This window comes from Camelus ferus, chromosome 17 (genome assembly GCF_009834535.1).
Source record: "Camelus ferus isolate YT-003-E chromosome 17, BCGSAC_Cfer_1.0, whole genome shotgun sequence".
Taxonomy (NCBI): Eukaryota; Metazoa; Chordata; class Mammalia; order Artiodactyla; family Camelidae; genus Camelus; species Camelus ferus.
In genome coordinates, this window is record NC_045712.1 from 23,222,588 (window position 1) to 23,238,844 (window position 16,257).

A 16,257-nucleotide genomic window follows, 5' to 3' on the forward strand; every position below is an offset into this window, starting at 1 on the left:
ATAGCAGCTGATCATACCTTCTATCCTGGAAAGTTTTTATTTTGCAGACATTCAGATATAGCAGAGGTACACAAACTTTTTCTGTAAAGGGCTAGATAATTAATGATATTTTAGGCAACAGGTCAAATAATCTCTTTTGCATATTCTTTTTTGTTTTGTTTTATTTTGATTTTTTAAAAGAACACTTTAAAAAATGTAAAAACCATTTTTAGCTTGAGAGCCATACCAAAACAGGCCATGGGCCACATTTGACATATGGGCCATAGTTTGCCAGCTTTTATATATAACATATAAAACATAAATTAGTTATTGTACCTCATAGGTTATATAATTTATTTATACAATCTGCAAGTATTTATTATGTGTCCACCATGTGCCACCATTGTTCTAGCACTGAAATACAACAGTAAAGAAAAAAAATCCTATCCTCTTTGAGTTTACATTTTGATGTGGGAAACAGATAATAAACAAGTGAACAAATAGAGATAAGTACTGTGGAGAAAAATGAAGCCAGGTGAGTAAAGTAGGAGAGTGAGGAAGGCCAGGAGGAGGGGTATTGTTCATACAGGTGGCCAAGGAGTCTTCCTGACAAGTAGCAACCTGTTAACAGCAGCACTATTTATAATAGCCAAGACATGGAAACAAGCCAAATAAGCCAAATGTCCATCAACAGATGACTGGCGCACGCGCACGCGCGCGCGCACGCGCACACACACACACACACACACACACACACACAATGGAATATTACTCAGCTGTACAAAAGAATGAAATAATGCCATTTGCAGCAACATGGATGGACCTAGAGATGATCATACTAAGTGCAATAAGTCAGATAGAGAAAGATAAATATCATATGATATCACTTATATGTAGAATCTTAAAAAAATGATGCAAATTCTATTTGCAAACCAAAAACAGACTCACAAACATAGACAACAAACTGGTTACAAGGGAGAAAGGGTGGGGAGAGGGGTAAGATAGGGATTGGGGATTAACAGATACACATTACTGTATATAAAATAGATAAATAACAAGGATCTACTGTATAGCTCAGGGAACTATATTCAATTTCTTATAATAACATATGGGAAAGAATCTGAAAATATATAAGTATAACCGAATCATTTTGCTGTGCACCTGAAACTAACATTGTAAATCAACTGCACTTCAATAAAAAATTAAAGAAACAAGAGGAAAAAACCATTTTAAAAAATGAGTAAAAGACTTGAATAGACATTTCCCCCAGAAAAGATGTGCAAATGGCCAATAAGCACATGAAAGTGTGCTCAATAGCATCAGTTGTCCGGAAAATGCAGATTTAAACTATGGTGAGAAATCTCTACACATCCACTGAATTGGCTAAAGTGAAAAAGACTGACAATCCCACACTTTGCAAAGGTGTACAGAGCAGCTAGATCTCTTGTACATTACTGACAGGAATGTAAAATTATATAACCCTTTTGGAAAACTTAGCAATTTTTTAAAAAGTTAATCATATGTCTATCATATGATCCAGCAATTCTGTTCCTAAGTATTTACTCAAGGAAAACAAAGACATGCCTACTAAAAGCCTTGTACAAGAATGTTCACTGCAACTTTAATAGTAGCTGAAACCTGGAAACAGCCCAGGCACTTGTCAACAGAACGGATAAACTGGTATATTCATACAATGGTATGCGCTTCATCTGTATAGAGAAATGAACTCCTTAGATGTTCATGCTTAGAACACAACAGCACAGATGAAACTCAGAAACATGATGCTGAGGGAAAGAAGCTTTGTTGAAAAAAGTGTTTACTGAATGTTTCCTTAGATGAGGTAAAACTAATCTATAATGATGGAAATTAGAATAATGGTCACTTCTGGTAAGGGGGCCTGACTAGGAAGTGACCCTGGGGACTTTCTAGTTTGATAGGGATGCTCTGTATCTTGATAGGGGACGATTATTCAGGTTTAGCATTTGTCATTACTAATCAGACTGTACATTTAGAATCTATACAGTTAAGATTCTTCCACTGTATGGAATCTAAACCCTAATTAGGTACAGTGTACCCATTTTCCACTATGGTAGTGGAATCTCTTGTGGTTTGAGGTGCATAAAAATAATGAAGCTGCTTCATTTTTCCTTGTCATTCACATTTAGCACACTACTATGGAAAGAAGAAAAATAAAAGAATTGGGAGGCCACCTGGTGGGCATAGTAACTTAGCATGTGCCCTGAAAAAAGCCAGTAAGAGGAGAAAGAGGCGGAAAAATGTTTTTGTTCATAAGAAGAAACGCTCCTCTGCGTCTGTTGATAATACCCCAGTGGGCTCCCCCCAGGTATGAGATCTGTGGTGTACCTATAATGTCTAGAAGCCAGGAGATCCTTGCCTTACAGTACAGACAGAAATAATACCTGCAGGTCTTTCTGATTCGGATTTCTGGCCAATAGAATATGGGTTTGTGGTCCAGGAACTGATTTGCCCTGAATTTCAATGAGACTTCTCTCCTTGTCCTGTAGGGAAGTGGGGGTGAAGATGAGGATGACCCAGATGAAGGGGATGATGATTCCCTAAGTGAGGGCAGTACATCTGAGCAGCAGGACGAGCTACAGGAGGAGTCAGAAATGTCAGAAAAAAAGTCATGCTCCTCCTCTCCTACCCAAAGTGAGATCTCCACATCGCTGCCTCCAGACAGACAAAGAAGAAAAAGAGAGCTTCGCACTTTTTCATTTTCTGATGATGAGAATAAACCTCCTTCACCAAAGGTAGACATTTTAAAACAACAGTGTCATTTTTCCTCTCTTGACATCATTGCCCTCTAGAATCTAATTGTTAATGATGTTGGCATTACATTTATTTCAGCACAGGCTTCAGTTGAATTTCCTGGGTCTCTTTTTAAAAGATTCCAAATTCAGTGATTTATTTGTGTTTCAAGGATGATTTGGAGATCAGCTACTTACCAGGAAGAAGGTCTCCCTCCGAATGGCTTCTTGGTTTAAGAAAAAAAAGTTTCATTGGTAGTTTATTGATAGCCTGTCATTTAGTTTAGGAAAAACTGCCTTTTTTTGTATTTTTCATAATATATATGGTTTTGTAGAAATAAATTATTTATCCTTTTGGTTCTGGTTAAACCAATATGTTTAGTATATTCATATATGCATATTATATATACACATTACAAGAATGGCAGTTAAGTTAGTGTTTTAAAATTGGATTGCAGTAAATGATTTCTCCTGATAATTTAGTTGTCTTCTCTCATTGGAAATACCATCCCATTCACTTCTGCACTCTACCAGATAGTGTGCTGAACTACACCAAGGAACAAATGGGAGATTTAAAAAGTATGTTTCTCTGTTAAAGTGTTTAAATTATTTGTGCTGAAACTTTGAGATAAATTCTTGTCCACTGATATTTATTATAAAAGACAAACATTTCCTGAGTACCTAATGTGTACGGGCCTTTGCCATCTTTGCTGGGAGAAGTCATGTCCTAAACCACTTTAAATCCTGCCTTAAAGGGTTATGACTTCATGTAGAGATTTTCTTAGAATGGAATAGCTCTTCCACCATTTGATTTGCTTTTGTTGTGGGGAATAAAGGAAATAAGGATTGAAGTTGCTGAAAGGCTTCACCTGGACAGTAACCCCCTGAAGTGGAGCGTGGCAGATGTTGTGCGGTTCATCAGATCCACCGACTGTGCTCCGTTAGCAAGAATATTCCTAGACCAGGTAATCACAGAGACCTTTACTTTTTAGTAATGTGTCTTTTTAGCATCCATTGTCCTATGGATGTAATAGCAATTTATTTACAAGTCATAGGAGAAATATTTCTATCAAAAAGGAAAAAATTATCTCCCTTTTTAGGAGTAGAAATATAATAAAAAGTTATTTATCTGACTTCCTTTCATAGTTGAAGCAGATTATCATTGCATGCTCATTTTCCCAAAGAGTTTGTTTCCATCCAGCATTAAATGGCTTAAAATCAAGCATGCCATGCTTAATTGTCCCCCTCTTTCCCAAAATTAATGATTTGCTTATTTTAAAAAATAATTAATATCTGTAATGTGTTAGGCTCTAATGGAAATAGTCTCTGGCTTTAATACTGAAATAAATTTTGTTTTGATAATTGAGGAGATTCAAAACTGAACATCTTTGAAGAGCTTGTCAGGCTTTTGTGAATGTTACAGAGTAGGAAAACATAAAGTTTATATGCAATATTTTCTTTCAGATTTAGAAAGACTCCTCAAAAAACATGTTTCTTTTGGCACGTTTAGTTGCTAGTTACAAGGCATTTACTAAATTTCTGCTGAGCAAAATGGATTCTTATCCTTGATAGAACTTCTGTTACTAATTCTGAAGATTAGTATGGTGGATTATGAGAGGCTTTTAAAAGGAAATGTGTGATATTTATTTAAAGGGAAAAAGTAATGAAAGGTGAAGCACAGGGACTGATTTTGACAAAGCAAGGTGAACAGGTGCTGTCATGATCAAGCTGCCAATAATGTGTACACCATAGATAATTTGTATTTTATGTTTTAACAGGAAATTGATGGGCAGGCCCTGTTGCTCCTTACCCTTCCCACTGTTCAAGAGTGCATGGACTTAAAATTGGGCCCTGCCATCAAACTTTGCCATCACATAGAGAGGATCAAGTTTGCTTTTTATGAACAATTTGCCAACTGAGAAAGACAACCAAAGTGGGCTGTATCTTTGAAGCACAAATGCAGCATATCCTTTGCTCTGCTTTACAAGTGGAGCTGAAATAGTCCTGGGGCTCTGGGCCCTGCAGGTGTCGGCTTGCTCTCTTTGCACTTTCAGGGAAGGAGGACCCACACTGAGGAAGCAAAAACTGCACAGAAGTGCTCTCCTGCCAGTGAAAATGTGGGCATCTCTTGTTCAGCAGATTGCAGTTTAAAAAAAATTAAGATTGTGAAGAAAAGACTCATATAAGAAGAATACACATTTCCACTGGTGTGGCCTGAAAACGAATAATCTAGGCTGCTGGAAAACACCCTTCTGGTTTTCTTTTTGTTCTTTCTGTTCCTTCCCATTGTAGATTGAACTTTGTTCTCTGCTTTCTCTTTCTTGGAAAGAGAGGACATAGCTTTAAGTCAGCACTGATTGGGGACTGAGCCTAAGGCACATCAGTGCTTCATTGTCATTGTGTTTTTAAACTTTTTAAAATTAAAACAGTTCATTTTGGGGATGATTATGTGGCTCTAGGGTTTTGAATGTACAGTCACACTTTGATCCATTTTAAAATCTATTCTTAGTTCCTTTGTTTTACTACCTCTGTTGATAATTGAGCTTATAGCCATATATGAGGTTTTTTGTATGATACCATTTTTAAACTACATGAACACTAAAACTATGACAGAAGTTGGAGGGAGGAAAAACACTGTTTGCTTTCTTAGAAGCATTGTGTGACACTTATACCAATTCTTTAACTGATGTGATCTAAGAACTCTGTCATTGTTTTCCATCTTGACCTCAGCTTGGGCTACCTGTTGCAAGTAGTATCGCAAAGATGGTTGCTATTTCAGTTGAAATGCTCTCTTCCCATTAGTTCTCAGAGAGACTTCGGTAGCTTTTCTTTTTGTTTGCTTTTTTCTACAGTTGTTTGTCTACTTTCATTCTGAGAGTCCTCATGTTGGTTAAAAATCAGCAGGTGTTCCCTGGACCCACAGGAAAGCCCATTTCCCCTTCTTTTGTGGTGTCTCCAGGCAGATAGTTTAGAAGCACAATAGAGAAAACGTGTTTTGGGGGTGATGTAGAGCATCAGGTTTCTGTGACGGTGTGTCCTCAGTGGCTGGGTGAAGATTAAAAGGTGGTTAGGATTCTAGAAATGTCTTTGCCTAGTCACGTGGACACTTTTCTTTGGTCAAACCTTTAGATCAAATGTAATCTACAGTCAATTCCCACTTACTAACTTGCTTTTCTTTTAGGTGTTTCTTTTAACCCAGCTCAAGTTGACATTAAACTGCAGATGAATTTTCACTTATGATTGCACTGCTAGCTACTATAGAGCAACAGCATTTGCTGTACTGTTCCAGACATGGGGAATGAGGAAAGATACATACATAGGGGGTTCCTTTAAATGGTTTGCTTTGCTGAGTGGTTGTTTTTTTTGTTTGTTTTTTGTTTTTTGTTGTTTTTAATTATCCTAGTCATTTAACCAGTCATTCCTCTTCAAGATTTGAAAATGTTTTAAAATCACAAATTGGGTAAATGCTAAACAGCTATACAAATATAAGGTAATATTACAAATTTAAACTGATGGAGATTTCTTTCCTTTTTTCCCTCCCCCACCCCACCTGTTTTTCTAGACCTTGTCAGACATTCTGTAGCCTGAATCCTCTCTTCATTCGACAATTTATGAACCATCTTAACTCAAGACCTCCAACCAAACCATGTATTAACACATCAACTCTTTGCCTAGATTACTACCAGATATACCTGGAAATAAGCTTCATTTAAGTAAAAGTTAGTATGTTTGAACTCATCAGAGAGCCAGGTTTTAAATTTTTGATTGAATCTATGCCCATGGGAGAGAAGCATATATAAGATACTTGGAAACAGTTAGCACTAAGTAGACAGAGGGGCAGATCTTGCGTAGTAATATTCCTGAGAGCTTAGCAGTGAAGGCACTAAGGCAAATAGTTCCTTAAAGATCAGTGGAACGAAAAACACCCAGAATTAGTTAACATTGTTTTCTTATTTAAGAAAATGAGATTTTTTTTTCTAAGAGGGAATTTATCAAATGCAACACTGAGTATGTTACATTGTCTCTCTCTTGACTTCTTCAGAAACCATAGAATTTAGAACACCTCCTTTCACAGGTGAGGGGGACAAAGCCCCTGAAAGGTGAAACACACAGCCCTAAGTAGTAGTCTCTGATCAGGTGGAATCAGGCCCAACTATGATTATTCAAGCTCAGCTTTCTCCTAGAGAGAATGACTAAATTGGACAGATGATTAGGGTTTCCCTTAATAATATTTCCTGCATTCTCATACCAAGCTAATAGTTTATTAGGTAACTACATTAAAGAAGTATATACCCCCAGCTCCTACTCCCAGATGTCACATAAAAGAGGATAATTGAGAATTTGGCATAGGGCATTTTTTTTTTAAGTATAAAATTTAGACTCCATTCGCCTCATCATGTTTCTGGGGCTGGACTGGACAGCAGTGACAGGCTGAATCTTGTGATTCTGAAACAGATTTTAAGCCTGATAATAGCTCACCATGTTGGGGTAAAATTGTATGTTGCACATAGGTACATGAGATTGTTTTTCAAAGATATCAGCCTCTTAAATTTATGAGAGGTACATTGTAAGGGACTGCATTTGTCTAAATTTCACCTTCAGCTGGCCCCTAAGGTCAAAGTTTTCCGTAATCCATTTTTGACTCTGGATTGACAAGCTTGGAAACAGGTGACTGGGTTATATCATCCTCCTGGACCTTAAAGTTGCCTGACCAGTATAAGCCTACTGCTTAGTGTTAATGTGTTAAGGAAACCTTTTATTGTACGTGAAGATTTGCCATGACGTTTTGACTATTTTGTGGGCTTGTGGGAATTATGCTATTTTCCTTTATAAACTACTTTCATCCCTCTTGTTTGAAGAAGAGTTGAGGAGGCTAATGCAGGGAATGTATTAATGGGGGCTTTTATCCTAAATGCCTTTGTTTAGTGATGTAGGTGGCTCCTAGCATCTACATTAAAGATATGAGGTCAGGGAAGGGTAGTTACCAACCTCTGGAAGAGATGGGCTTCTTGGGTAAATGTATTTAATTATGATAGAGGCAGACATAGAACAGTTCAAAACTTGGCCGTTACATGCTGCTTCTCCTGGAAGTAAAATTCTCACTGTGAGAGAGAGGACATTGGACCAAAGCTTCCTGAGGACTTGAATACATTTTACTTGTTCTCTTACACTGATTCGGTCACTGATACAGTACCTGAATACAGAGTAAAACCTTTAGGAGGCCCTAAGTTGAATAGGACTCAGAACCATCCCCCTCACTCAAGCCAAAAAGTATTTCTGGGTGATGCAGAGAACATCAGGGAATTGTAGGTAAGGTTTATCTAAATGGGGACATTGGGAAAACTATCGTAGTAGGCACTTACATTTACTTGGCATCTATCACCAAAGACTATTGATATTTAAGTCACCATGTGCTGGTTTGATTGATTCCCACAGATGCTCTGAGAAAGTTGTTAGGATCATAGCCTCAGCAGTGAAAATACACACTGGGTTTGAAGTCTGGTCCTGTATATTGGGGATGGTGTGTGTGTGTAAGTTCAAAAGTAGTCTGTATTATCAGTTGGCCTTACGAAAGTGAAGGAGAAGGCATCACTAACAAATGGAAGTATAAGTCTTGGAGGGGACTGGGTTCCCCCTTTAAAAATGTGAATGTCTGATCCTGCATCCACTGTAAGTAACCATGTGACATGCATGGTGCTGGCTCAGAAACCCTGTAGGACAGAGCCTCCTGCAAAAACAAAAAGAAATCAGTCACTTGCACACAAGTATAATTCTTCCTTGACTTTATTCACCTTACAGTGTTTTGCTAGTGAATTTTGATAATCCCCAGCCATTGTATGAGAATGTGCATACTTTGGAAATTTGAATTTATCTAAATAAGTCATCCGGGGACTTAGAGCTTTGGCAGAAGAGTTCTAAACTCCAAGCGCAGTCCAAACAGATCTAGTTCCAAGCCTGCTGACCTGGGGTTTCCTCTGCACTTGTTCCAGGTTACACAGGTAGTTCTGTTCCTGAGGGCAGCCTTAGGAGTGAAGTTACAGAAGGTGGTAGGCCATAAGTGCACTGGAGGTTGACTTTCTTGGATCTGGTGTTTCCAAAATCTTAGATTTTCACAAGAATCAGCAAAACCTAGAGTTAAGGTTGGGAGGATGGAGAAGTAAGCTTAAAACTCCCTCCCTTTGTGTCTTTTCTGACTTGACACACCATTTGGTTCCATCCTGGTGTCATAATCTATCACAGAGGACTGTCTTAAAAGGGTAAGAAGCCACAGCCTTGCTGGACACATCTTTTTAACACCAGTAGTTAAGTGTGGACCTGGAGCCCTGGGAGACAATGGTGTCGGACTATCTCTGGAGTCAGCTGATGATGCTGGCTAGTGAAATGAAGCTCCCATTTCTAATGGGGGTGCCTATTCTCAGGATGTGTGAAAACACAGTCCTAAGTGTTTCTCCATGTATTAGTTAATCTAACTGCATGCCTAGCTTGGCAGAATGGACATGGGCAAATGGTGCTGAAAGGATGAGGGTAGGTCTTTTGGGCAAATTAAATTACAAAGCGGATGACTGAGGGAGGTTACAAAGTTAAAACTGGGCAGTTCCTTTGCTCATTTTGCAAGAAGTCTCTAGGGAAGTGTAGTTTGAATGTTTCTCTTGAGATTTTAAAATGTGCATTTCTTTTCCTCTTCTTTTCTTCTTCTTTTTTTTTTTTTTTTTGGTTGAATATTCTAAAGACAATCAGGCCTGCCAGGGCAAGACTTCTGGCTGGTTCCAGCACTGTCCTTGGGCCTTTTTCTAATACTAGCTTCTTGGAACTGATGCACTTTGTTTAATGTGTGTTGTCCTTTTTTTTTTTTTTTTTTAGCTGCTTGTTTGGAACAAAATGAAATGCATATTGCATTGTATCCCCCCTGCTTGCTGTTTTTCTCTTAATTTTAAAAGTTATGCATTGAGGATAAAGTATACTTAAGGAGAAACATACACAAGAATACCTATTAAAATAACTTCCATCAAGTTTGATGGTATAACTTCTAAGGATTAAAAAAAATATTTTGGATGAATATTTTGTTTAGGCCTTAGGATTCCTCCATATCTGGATGTGCAGAGCACTGCTTTGTCAAAAAATTCATTTTTTAGTTCTGTGTGCAATTTTCCTTGAACTGTCTGTGTCTTCAAGCAATTAATAATCTCCTTATGCCCAGCCAATCTCATCTGCTTTAAGTACATATCCTCTTGTTTGATTCTCCCCGAACGTGGACTGTAACTGTTGAGCATACCCATGAGGGACCTTCTTAGATTTAAAGACAGTAAAGCAATTTTCCCATACCTATTTATTTTCTAAACTTGATTTTCTGTATTTTCCCATGGTCAATACTTGTGGAGAGTTTTAAATTTTTATAAATTAAACATTAATTTAATTTAAAAAGCATTTTGTTGCATGCTCTCTGTGCCCAGCACTATGTTGGATTCAAGGGTGAATAAAAATCAGTTCCTTCCCTCAGAAGGCTCACACACAGCTGGGAGAGAGAGGTATGTATGCCCGTCTAATTTAGCAGTCTGAAAAGTCCTAGTGGAACAGCACACAAGGTAATGTGGATGCACGGTGGGGAGAGGGAGGTCAGGCAGGCCTTGAGGCATGAGTAGCAGTTCACAGAGCAGGGAAAAGGGAACAGCATTCCATGCAGCTAGAATCCCACATAAAGGCACAGAAGCATGGAAGGTGTGTTATAAGAGAACTGCTGGAGAATTGGCTCCAGGGAACCAATAGCATTTTTGTTCTCCTGATAATCAAGTTAATATTTCTTGGTTAATGAAACCTTTTGGATAGCATTTAACCCTTTTATGTAGTTGGAATTTCTTTTTATAATTGGAATTTCTTCGTGGTTATCTTCAGGGAAAATTTCCTGGGATATGGTATTTATTATACAACAAATGTATCCCAGTGTCTACTGGAATAATAAATACCGTGAGGGCACCGGCATTAAGTGGATGCTGCAGTAAGGTCAGGAGCTTGAGGGCACCAACAAAAGATGTCTGGAGAGGATGCTGAGAGGGTAGATGACAGAATGGGGACTAGCGGCCACGGTAGAGGCAGAGAGCAGGTTCCAAGGAGTGAGAAAGGGTTAGGTGAGAGTAAATTGTGTGTGAAGGGAAGGAGGCTCTGGAGACTGATACCAAGAACTTGGTTTTCTTTTATAAATCATGTTCAAAATGAACGAGATGGGGATATGTTAACATATTTACAGTATAAACCCTGTATATTTTGAAGTGAAGGCGACTGAATTGAAATATCCGTTTAAATTAGGCTTAGTAGGGGAAAAGTCCATTAGGGGCCTGAATAATGATTCTAAGATAAATAAGTCTTTGGCCAGGATATTAGTACTAACAAGGGAAGTACAAGGACGCCAAACGTCTGGATTAGAAGGAATCTGTGTGCAGATTGTTTTCCTCAACGACCTGCTTCAGAGAAATCCAGCCTTATTGCCGAAAATGCAGACTATTGGCCACCCACTCAAAACAACTGATTTGGAATCTGAAGGTGGAATCCTGGATCATTTATAATAATTATGCAGGTGATAAGGACTTTATCTTCGGGGGGGAAAGAATTTAGTTACAGACCTCCCTGTTCCTGCCCTCTGGACCTGAGCTCGGAATCCCAGGGCCCTTACTCCCTTCGGCACAGCCGGGCTCACCTGGTCTGTTACCTGTAGTCTGGACCACGGCCCCGCCCCCTCACCGGGCCGGGGCCCCGCCCCTCTGGCGGGGGGAGAGCGGGAGAGGCCAAGGCCCGCCCCCACGCCGGGCCGAGCCAATCAGGCGCTGCGATCTCAGACGTCGGGTTACGCGCCGTGCCGAGTCGGCCGTGGGGCGGAGGTACCGGCTCCCGGCTCGGACTCGGGGTTCGGCGGCGCGGCTCCCGCAGCCAGCGAGGCCGGGCGGGCGGGCGGTGGCGCCCAGCGCCCCTCGCCAGGCCCGCCATGCAGGGCCCCGCCGGGAACGCGAGCCGCGCACTGCCAGGCGGGCCGTCCTCCACCGTCGCGTCCGGGGCCGGCCGCTGTGAGAGCGGCGCGCTCATGCACAGTTTCGGCATCTTCCTGCAGGGGCTGCTCGGCGTCGTGGCCTTCAGCACGTTGATGCGTGAGTCCGAGACCCCCGCCCCTCCTGAGGCCTTGCGCCACGAGCCCGCGGGCCCTTCCCGGCCTCGGGGACCCTCCTCCCTGAGGAGTTCAGGCCTTGGGGACCCGGGCCCTTTGGCGGGAGGTGTCCTCCTCCCGCGAGCCCAGGCTGAGCATTTCCAGACGATGGGGAGCTCTGGCCCCCAACCCAGGATCCTGAGCCCCTCGCCTTATCGCTGCAGTCTCTAGCCAGGGGTCACCCATGCTCCGCTCCTACTACCCGCGCACACCTGTCTTCTGAGATTCCCTTCTCCAACCGTGTCATTGCGAATGAAAGCTACCTCACTTTTCAGCTTGCGGCCATGACCCCCCCCCCCGGTGGCATATTCCCTTCTGCCAGATCTTAAAGGCTCTTCTTAGCCTCCACTTCGCACTTTGAATCCTCATCCCTAAATGCCCAGTCTGATTCTGAGCTTTCTTCTTCACCTTCACTCCTCCAAGATTTACTCCCGTTCTCATGTAAAGCCTGCCACCTTGCAGTATGTGGCTTATTAGGCCGTGCATTCGGTTCCCAGTACTATCCCCACTCTCGACATCCCTACCCCGACCCCTCCCGCCCCGTCCCTTCTCAGTTTAATTTTCTGTTTTGGTCGGAGCAGGACCCACCCAGACTGCCTTCTTCCCCACATCTCCGTTTTCCTCTCCTCTTCCTAAACAGGCCCACCTTTTCCGTCTCTGTCCCAAGCTTTCCTAATTAAGTTGTATCTCGTCTCCCCTGGCAGTTTCCTTTCCCAACCCACTCCACCTCCCCCCCAATCACTTTTATTTGTATTTCAAGTATCCTTCCTTTCCATAAGACTTGGGCAATTTAGGAGCTTAAAGGAGAAGGAGACTCAAGAGTCCGAGGAGGTCTCAGAATCCTTGTGTTAAGTCACCAGTGACCCTTCCTTGAGAGTTTCATGATGAGGAAGAAAGCCCCAGATGGCCCTTCTGGAAAACAAGAAGTTCCAGTGTGTTATGTGTGCCACATGGTGAGGGGTTATGTTGTTTTCTTAGTGCATCCTTCCCTTTATTAGAAGTAACAAGAAACTTCAGTTGGCTTTTAGGCCTAGTGCCCCTGTGATTGCATTTTAGGGGAAGGAAGGGTTATAACTATTTTTACAGAGGCATTAATTCCCAAATGACAAGTTCTCAAAACTTCCCCACTGTGCTCACATGGGCAGAGTGGGAAGTTCCTGCAGGAAGTATGCTTCTTGGCATTCGTGAAGGATCCCGCAGCTGGGTGCATGTGTCTTGTAGGGTCCAGTAGCTGGAGTTACAACTTTGCTTGTTTATGATGTGGGACTTGTTTTGGTCAATTCTCCCAGGCTTTAGGTAACCCCAAAGAAGCTATTATTGGACACCACTTTTTTTCTGGTTGCCTGGCCTTCAGAAGTCTTGTAACAGGTCCCAGGCTGTATATGTTTGCTACTTTTTCTCTCCTTTTCAGTCTTTATTTGCCTTGCTATTTTCCCTGCTGAACAAATACTCACTTGTTCCCACAGTAATAATTTGTGCCAGCTTAGCCAAAATCAGCTGCTGATTTGGGTGCATGAACTGTATGTGTGTGTTTTCGAGACATTGTGCGTGGGTCTGCACTCCCCTCCCCACTTCTCTCTCCTCCAGCTGGCCTTTCTTTCTCTCTGAATGAACTCTAGGCTTAGTTTTTATCTGTTCCCTAACTTAAGATTTCTTAGCATATCCCTGGCTGTTTTCATGGGTTTGATGCTGATGGCCCAACTTATTCCCTAGGGCTTGATAGGTGTGATTCAGAGAAGGAAATGTGATTATGACGGGGCAGAGTTGCTCACAGCTGAGAAGTGTGCCGAGTTGAATGTGTTCAGAGTGACGGTGCTAGTCCTGACAGTCTTCAGGGACAATCCCTTTAATCTTCAGTGAGAGCACAAGTGCAAATCTTGCTGTGGTCGGTATTTTCTGTATGCAAAGACAGGACTAGGAAGTGGTCTCTTGCTCAGTGTAAGGCTAGATGTGGAGGGAACTTGTGGCGATGGGTAGTAGGTCCTGGGACAGTGATGAATAGGGGTGTTAGGGAGGTGAGTTGGAAAGGCTAGAACTATGCCTGCCCTGGACACTGACATGGGGTTGAGCCCTATTCCCCCACCTAGGAGCAGACAGCAGGTCAGGGAGAATCCCACTAACTGGGATCCTTTCTCATCTCTTAAACTTGTTCTGATGAAGTAGGACAGTGGGGCTTTTCCATTTTGCACTGCTGGGAAGAAAAGAAAATCTCTAAGGAGCTGCTTTACATTTTGGAATGGACTTTGTGGGGAAAGGGAAGAGGATGGAGGTGGTCTCCAGGAAGTGTACCTGCAAGCTCTTTGGCTTTGTCTGGGCTTTTGGTCTTCCCAGTCACAGCACCTGTTCCTCAGTCTGGCAGAGCTGCTGTCAGGAGTGCCAGGCTCCCAGACAAGACTGTTCACTTGTAGCCCTTGAGGGAGGTCTGGGTTTGTTAAAGTTAGGCCACTCCATTCCGTTGTTAGTTTCATCAAGTATGTCTTAAATACCAGTCATCTCTCCTGAGCAGTTGAAACTAACAGTCCCTGTGTCCTCTTTGGAATCTCAGTCTTTTCCCTTCCAGGCATTTTCGTTCCCCTGGGCAGTGGGCTCGTACACTTCCGACACTTACTCAGTTTTGAAAACAGCAGATACTGTTCTGTTTTCCTGTTGGACCAGCTCTGTTCTATAAGATAGACCCATTTTTCTGCCAGACAGGCCGTGTAGTATTTATCATCACTTAACATCCTGATTTCGGTGAATCCTCAGACCGCTGCCTTTATGTTTCTTTTTCTACCCAAATAATCACTTTTTTCTCCATTTACAAGTTGCTGTGTTTTGTTTTTATTTTTTTATTGAAGTGTAGTTGATTTACAATGTTGTGTTCATTTCTGTTGTACAAAGTTGCTGTGTTTTTTACCTGGAGATAAAGGCTCTTACACATCATATATCTCAGGAGAGGATTTTGATTCTCAGGGTTTCTTATCCTGGCACTTGGTTCACTGTGTGTGGATTTTCAGATATCTCAGTCCAGGCAGTTGAGAGTTGGTATGCAGGTTGATATATCTAGCTGATTCTTTATGCTACATAAACATACAGACTATTACAGGCCACTGTCCGTGGGCATGTCCCAGTGTCAGCTTCACCTTGTTCAGGTGGTGAGCTTTCGAGAGGCTTCAGCTAAGGTACCCTTTGTGTGTAAGGAAAGCCCAAAAAACCCAGAGGAAAGCTTATAAAGAGACTCTCCCCTCTGGGTTTTCTAGAATGTCATTTGAAAGGCATTGGGTGTCTAAGTAGAAAGAAATGCTTTAAGCGAGGGACCTTTGTCATGATCTCCGTGCCAAGCGGTTCTCTTGCTTTGGTGGCTTTATCAATAGTCTCTTGACTCCACGAAGTCACAGCAGGACAGAGCCAAGCTATCCTGGAGCTTGTAAACTGTCCCAGCGCTGGTCAGTGGCTCAGCCGTCAGCCAGAAGTCAGTGTTGGCCAGTATGTGTGCTGCCATTTGTGGTTGTTTACTCTCAGGACCTGTGAAGGCAAACTCAAGCCCCCTTCACCATGAACCATCAGTCCTGGGCTGAAGTGTGGATAGAATTGGCTTTTAACAAAACAAGCATTTTGAGAGCTCAGGATAAATCTACCTATCTATTTTCATGTTACAGATTTGAGGATTAGCCAGCTGGGAGAAGGTGTCAGTGTTTTACAAGAACACTGCTGTTCTTGAGAAATGATAGCTTTTTTCCTGAGGCCCCAAAGTAACATCACAAACCAGTCAACCCAGCTTTGAAACCTTAATCTCAAGTAAGAGTCCCTGCTGTTTTCTCCCGTGGTGAACTGGCCTCCCTCTGTGTTCTGCACAGACATGTTCTTGTTGGGACAGCCTTTCCTGGGATCACCTCTCTCCACCTCATCCCAGTTTTTATCTTTAAAAATGTCAGCAATACAGAAAAGCTGAAAAATAATGCAGTGAATACCTATCTGTCCTCCACCTAGATTCAGAAATTGTTCACATTTTGCCACATTTATCTCTGTATACTTTTTTGGGTGGGGACAGGGGGAGGCTGATGCATTTGAAAGTAAGTTGCAGCCAACATCACACTTTATCCCTAAAAACATCAGTTATCTCCTAAGAATAAGGACAGCTTTCTGCATAACCAGTTTTGTGATCACACCTAAGAAAATTTATAACTCTACAGTATCATTCCAATCCATATTCCCACTTCCCCAGATGTCACAGGAGTTTGTTTTTTAAATATGCTCTGATCAAGGTCTACACATTGCATTTGGTAATCTCTCCTAAACACACACGCAAACACACACTTTTTTTTTTAAACACTGCCTTTT

At 41.7% G+C, this 16,257-nt stretch overlaps 2 protein-coding genes across 13 annotated transcripts in view; both read left to right on the forward strand.

Annotated features, from left to right (window-relative positions):
* The window catches only part of SFMBT1 (Scm like with four mbt domains 1), a 103,667-nt gene extending 93,498 nt beyond the window's left edge, over nucleotides 1-10,169 (forward strand). For all 11 annotated transcript variants that reach the window (XM_032458285.1, XM_032458284.1, XM_032458279.1 and 8 more), the window contains 4 exons: nucleotides 2,145-2,323; nucleotides 2,505-2,750; nucleotides 3,584-3,712; nucleotides 4,526-10,169. In XM_032458285.1, the coding sequence (XP_032314176.1) occupies nucleotides 2,145-2,323; nucleotides 2,505-2,750; nucleotides 3,584-3,712; nucleotides 4,526-4,666 (695 nt within the window). In that variant the 3' untranslated portion in view covers nucleotides 4,667-10,169. The remainder of the gene's footprint in view (nucleotides 1-2,144; nucleotides 2,324-2,504; nucleotides 2,751-3,583; nucleotides 3,713-4,525) is intronic.
* A 1,411-nt stretch (nucleotides 10,170-11,580) lies between these two features.
* Nucleotides 11,581-16,257, forward strand: part of STIMATE (STIM activating enhancer) — a 51,493-nt gene continuing 46,816 nt past the window's right edge. The window contains exon 1 of one of the 2 annotated variants that reach the window (XM_032458333.1): nucleotides 11,581-11,881. In XM_032458333.1, coding sequence (XP_032314224.1) covers nucleotides 11,722-11,881 — 160 coding nt within the window. In that variant the 5' untranslated portion in view covers nucleotides 11,581-11,721. The remainder of the gene's footprint in view (nucleotides 11,882-16,257) is intronic. The other variant, XM_032458334.1, reaches the window with a different exon arrangement.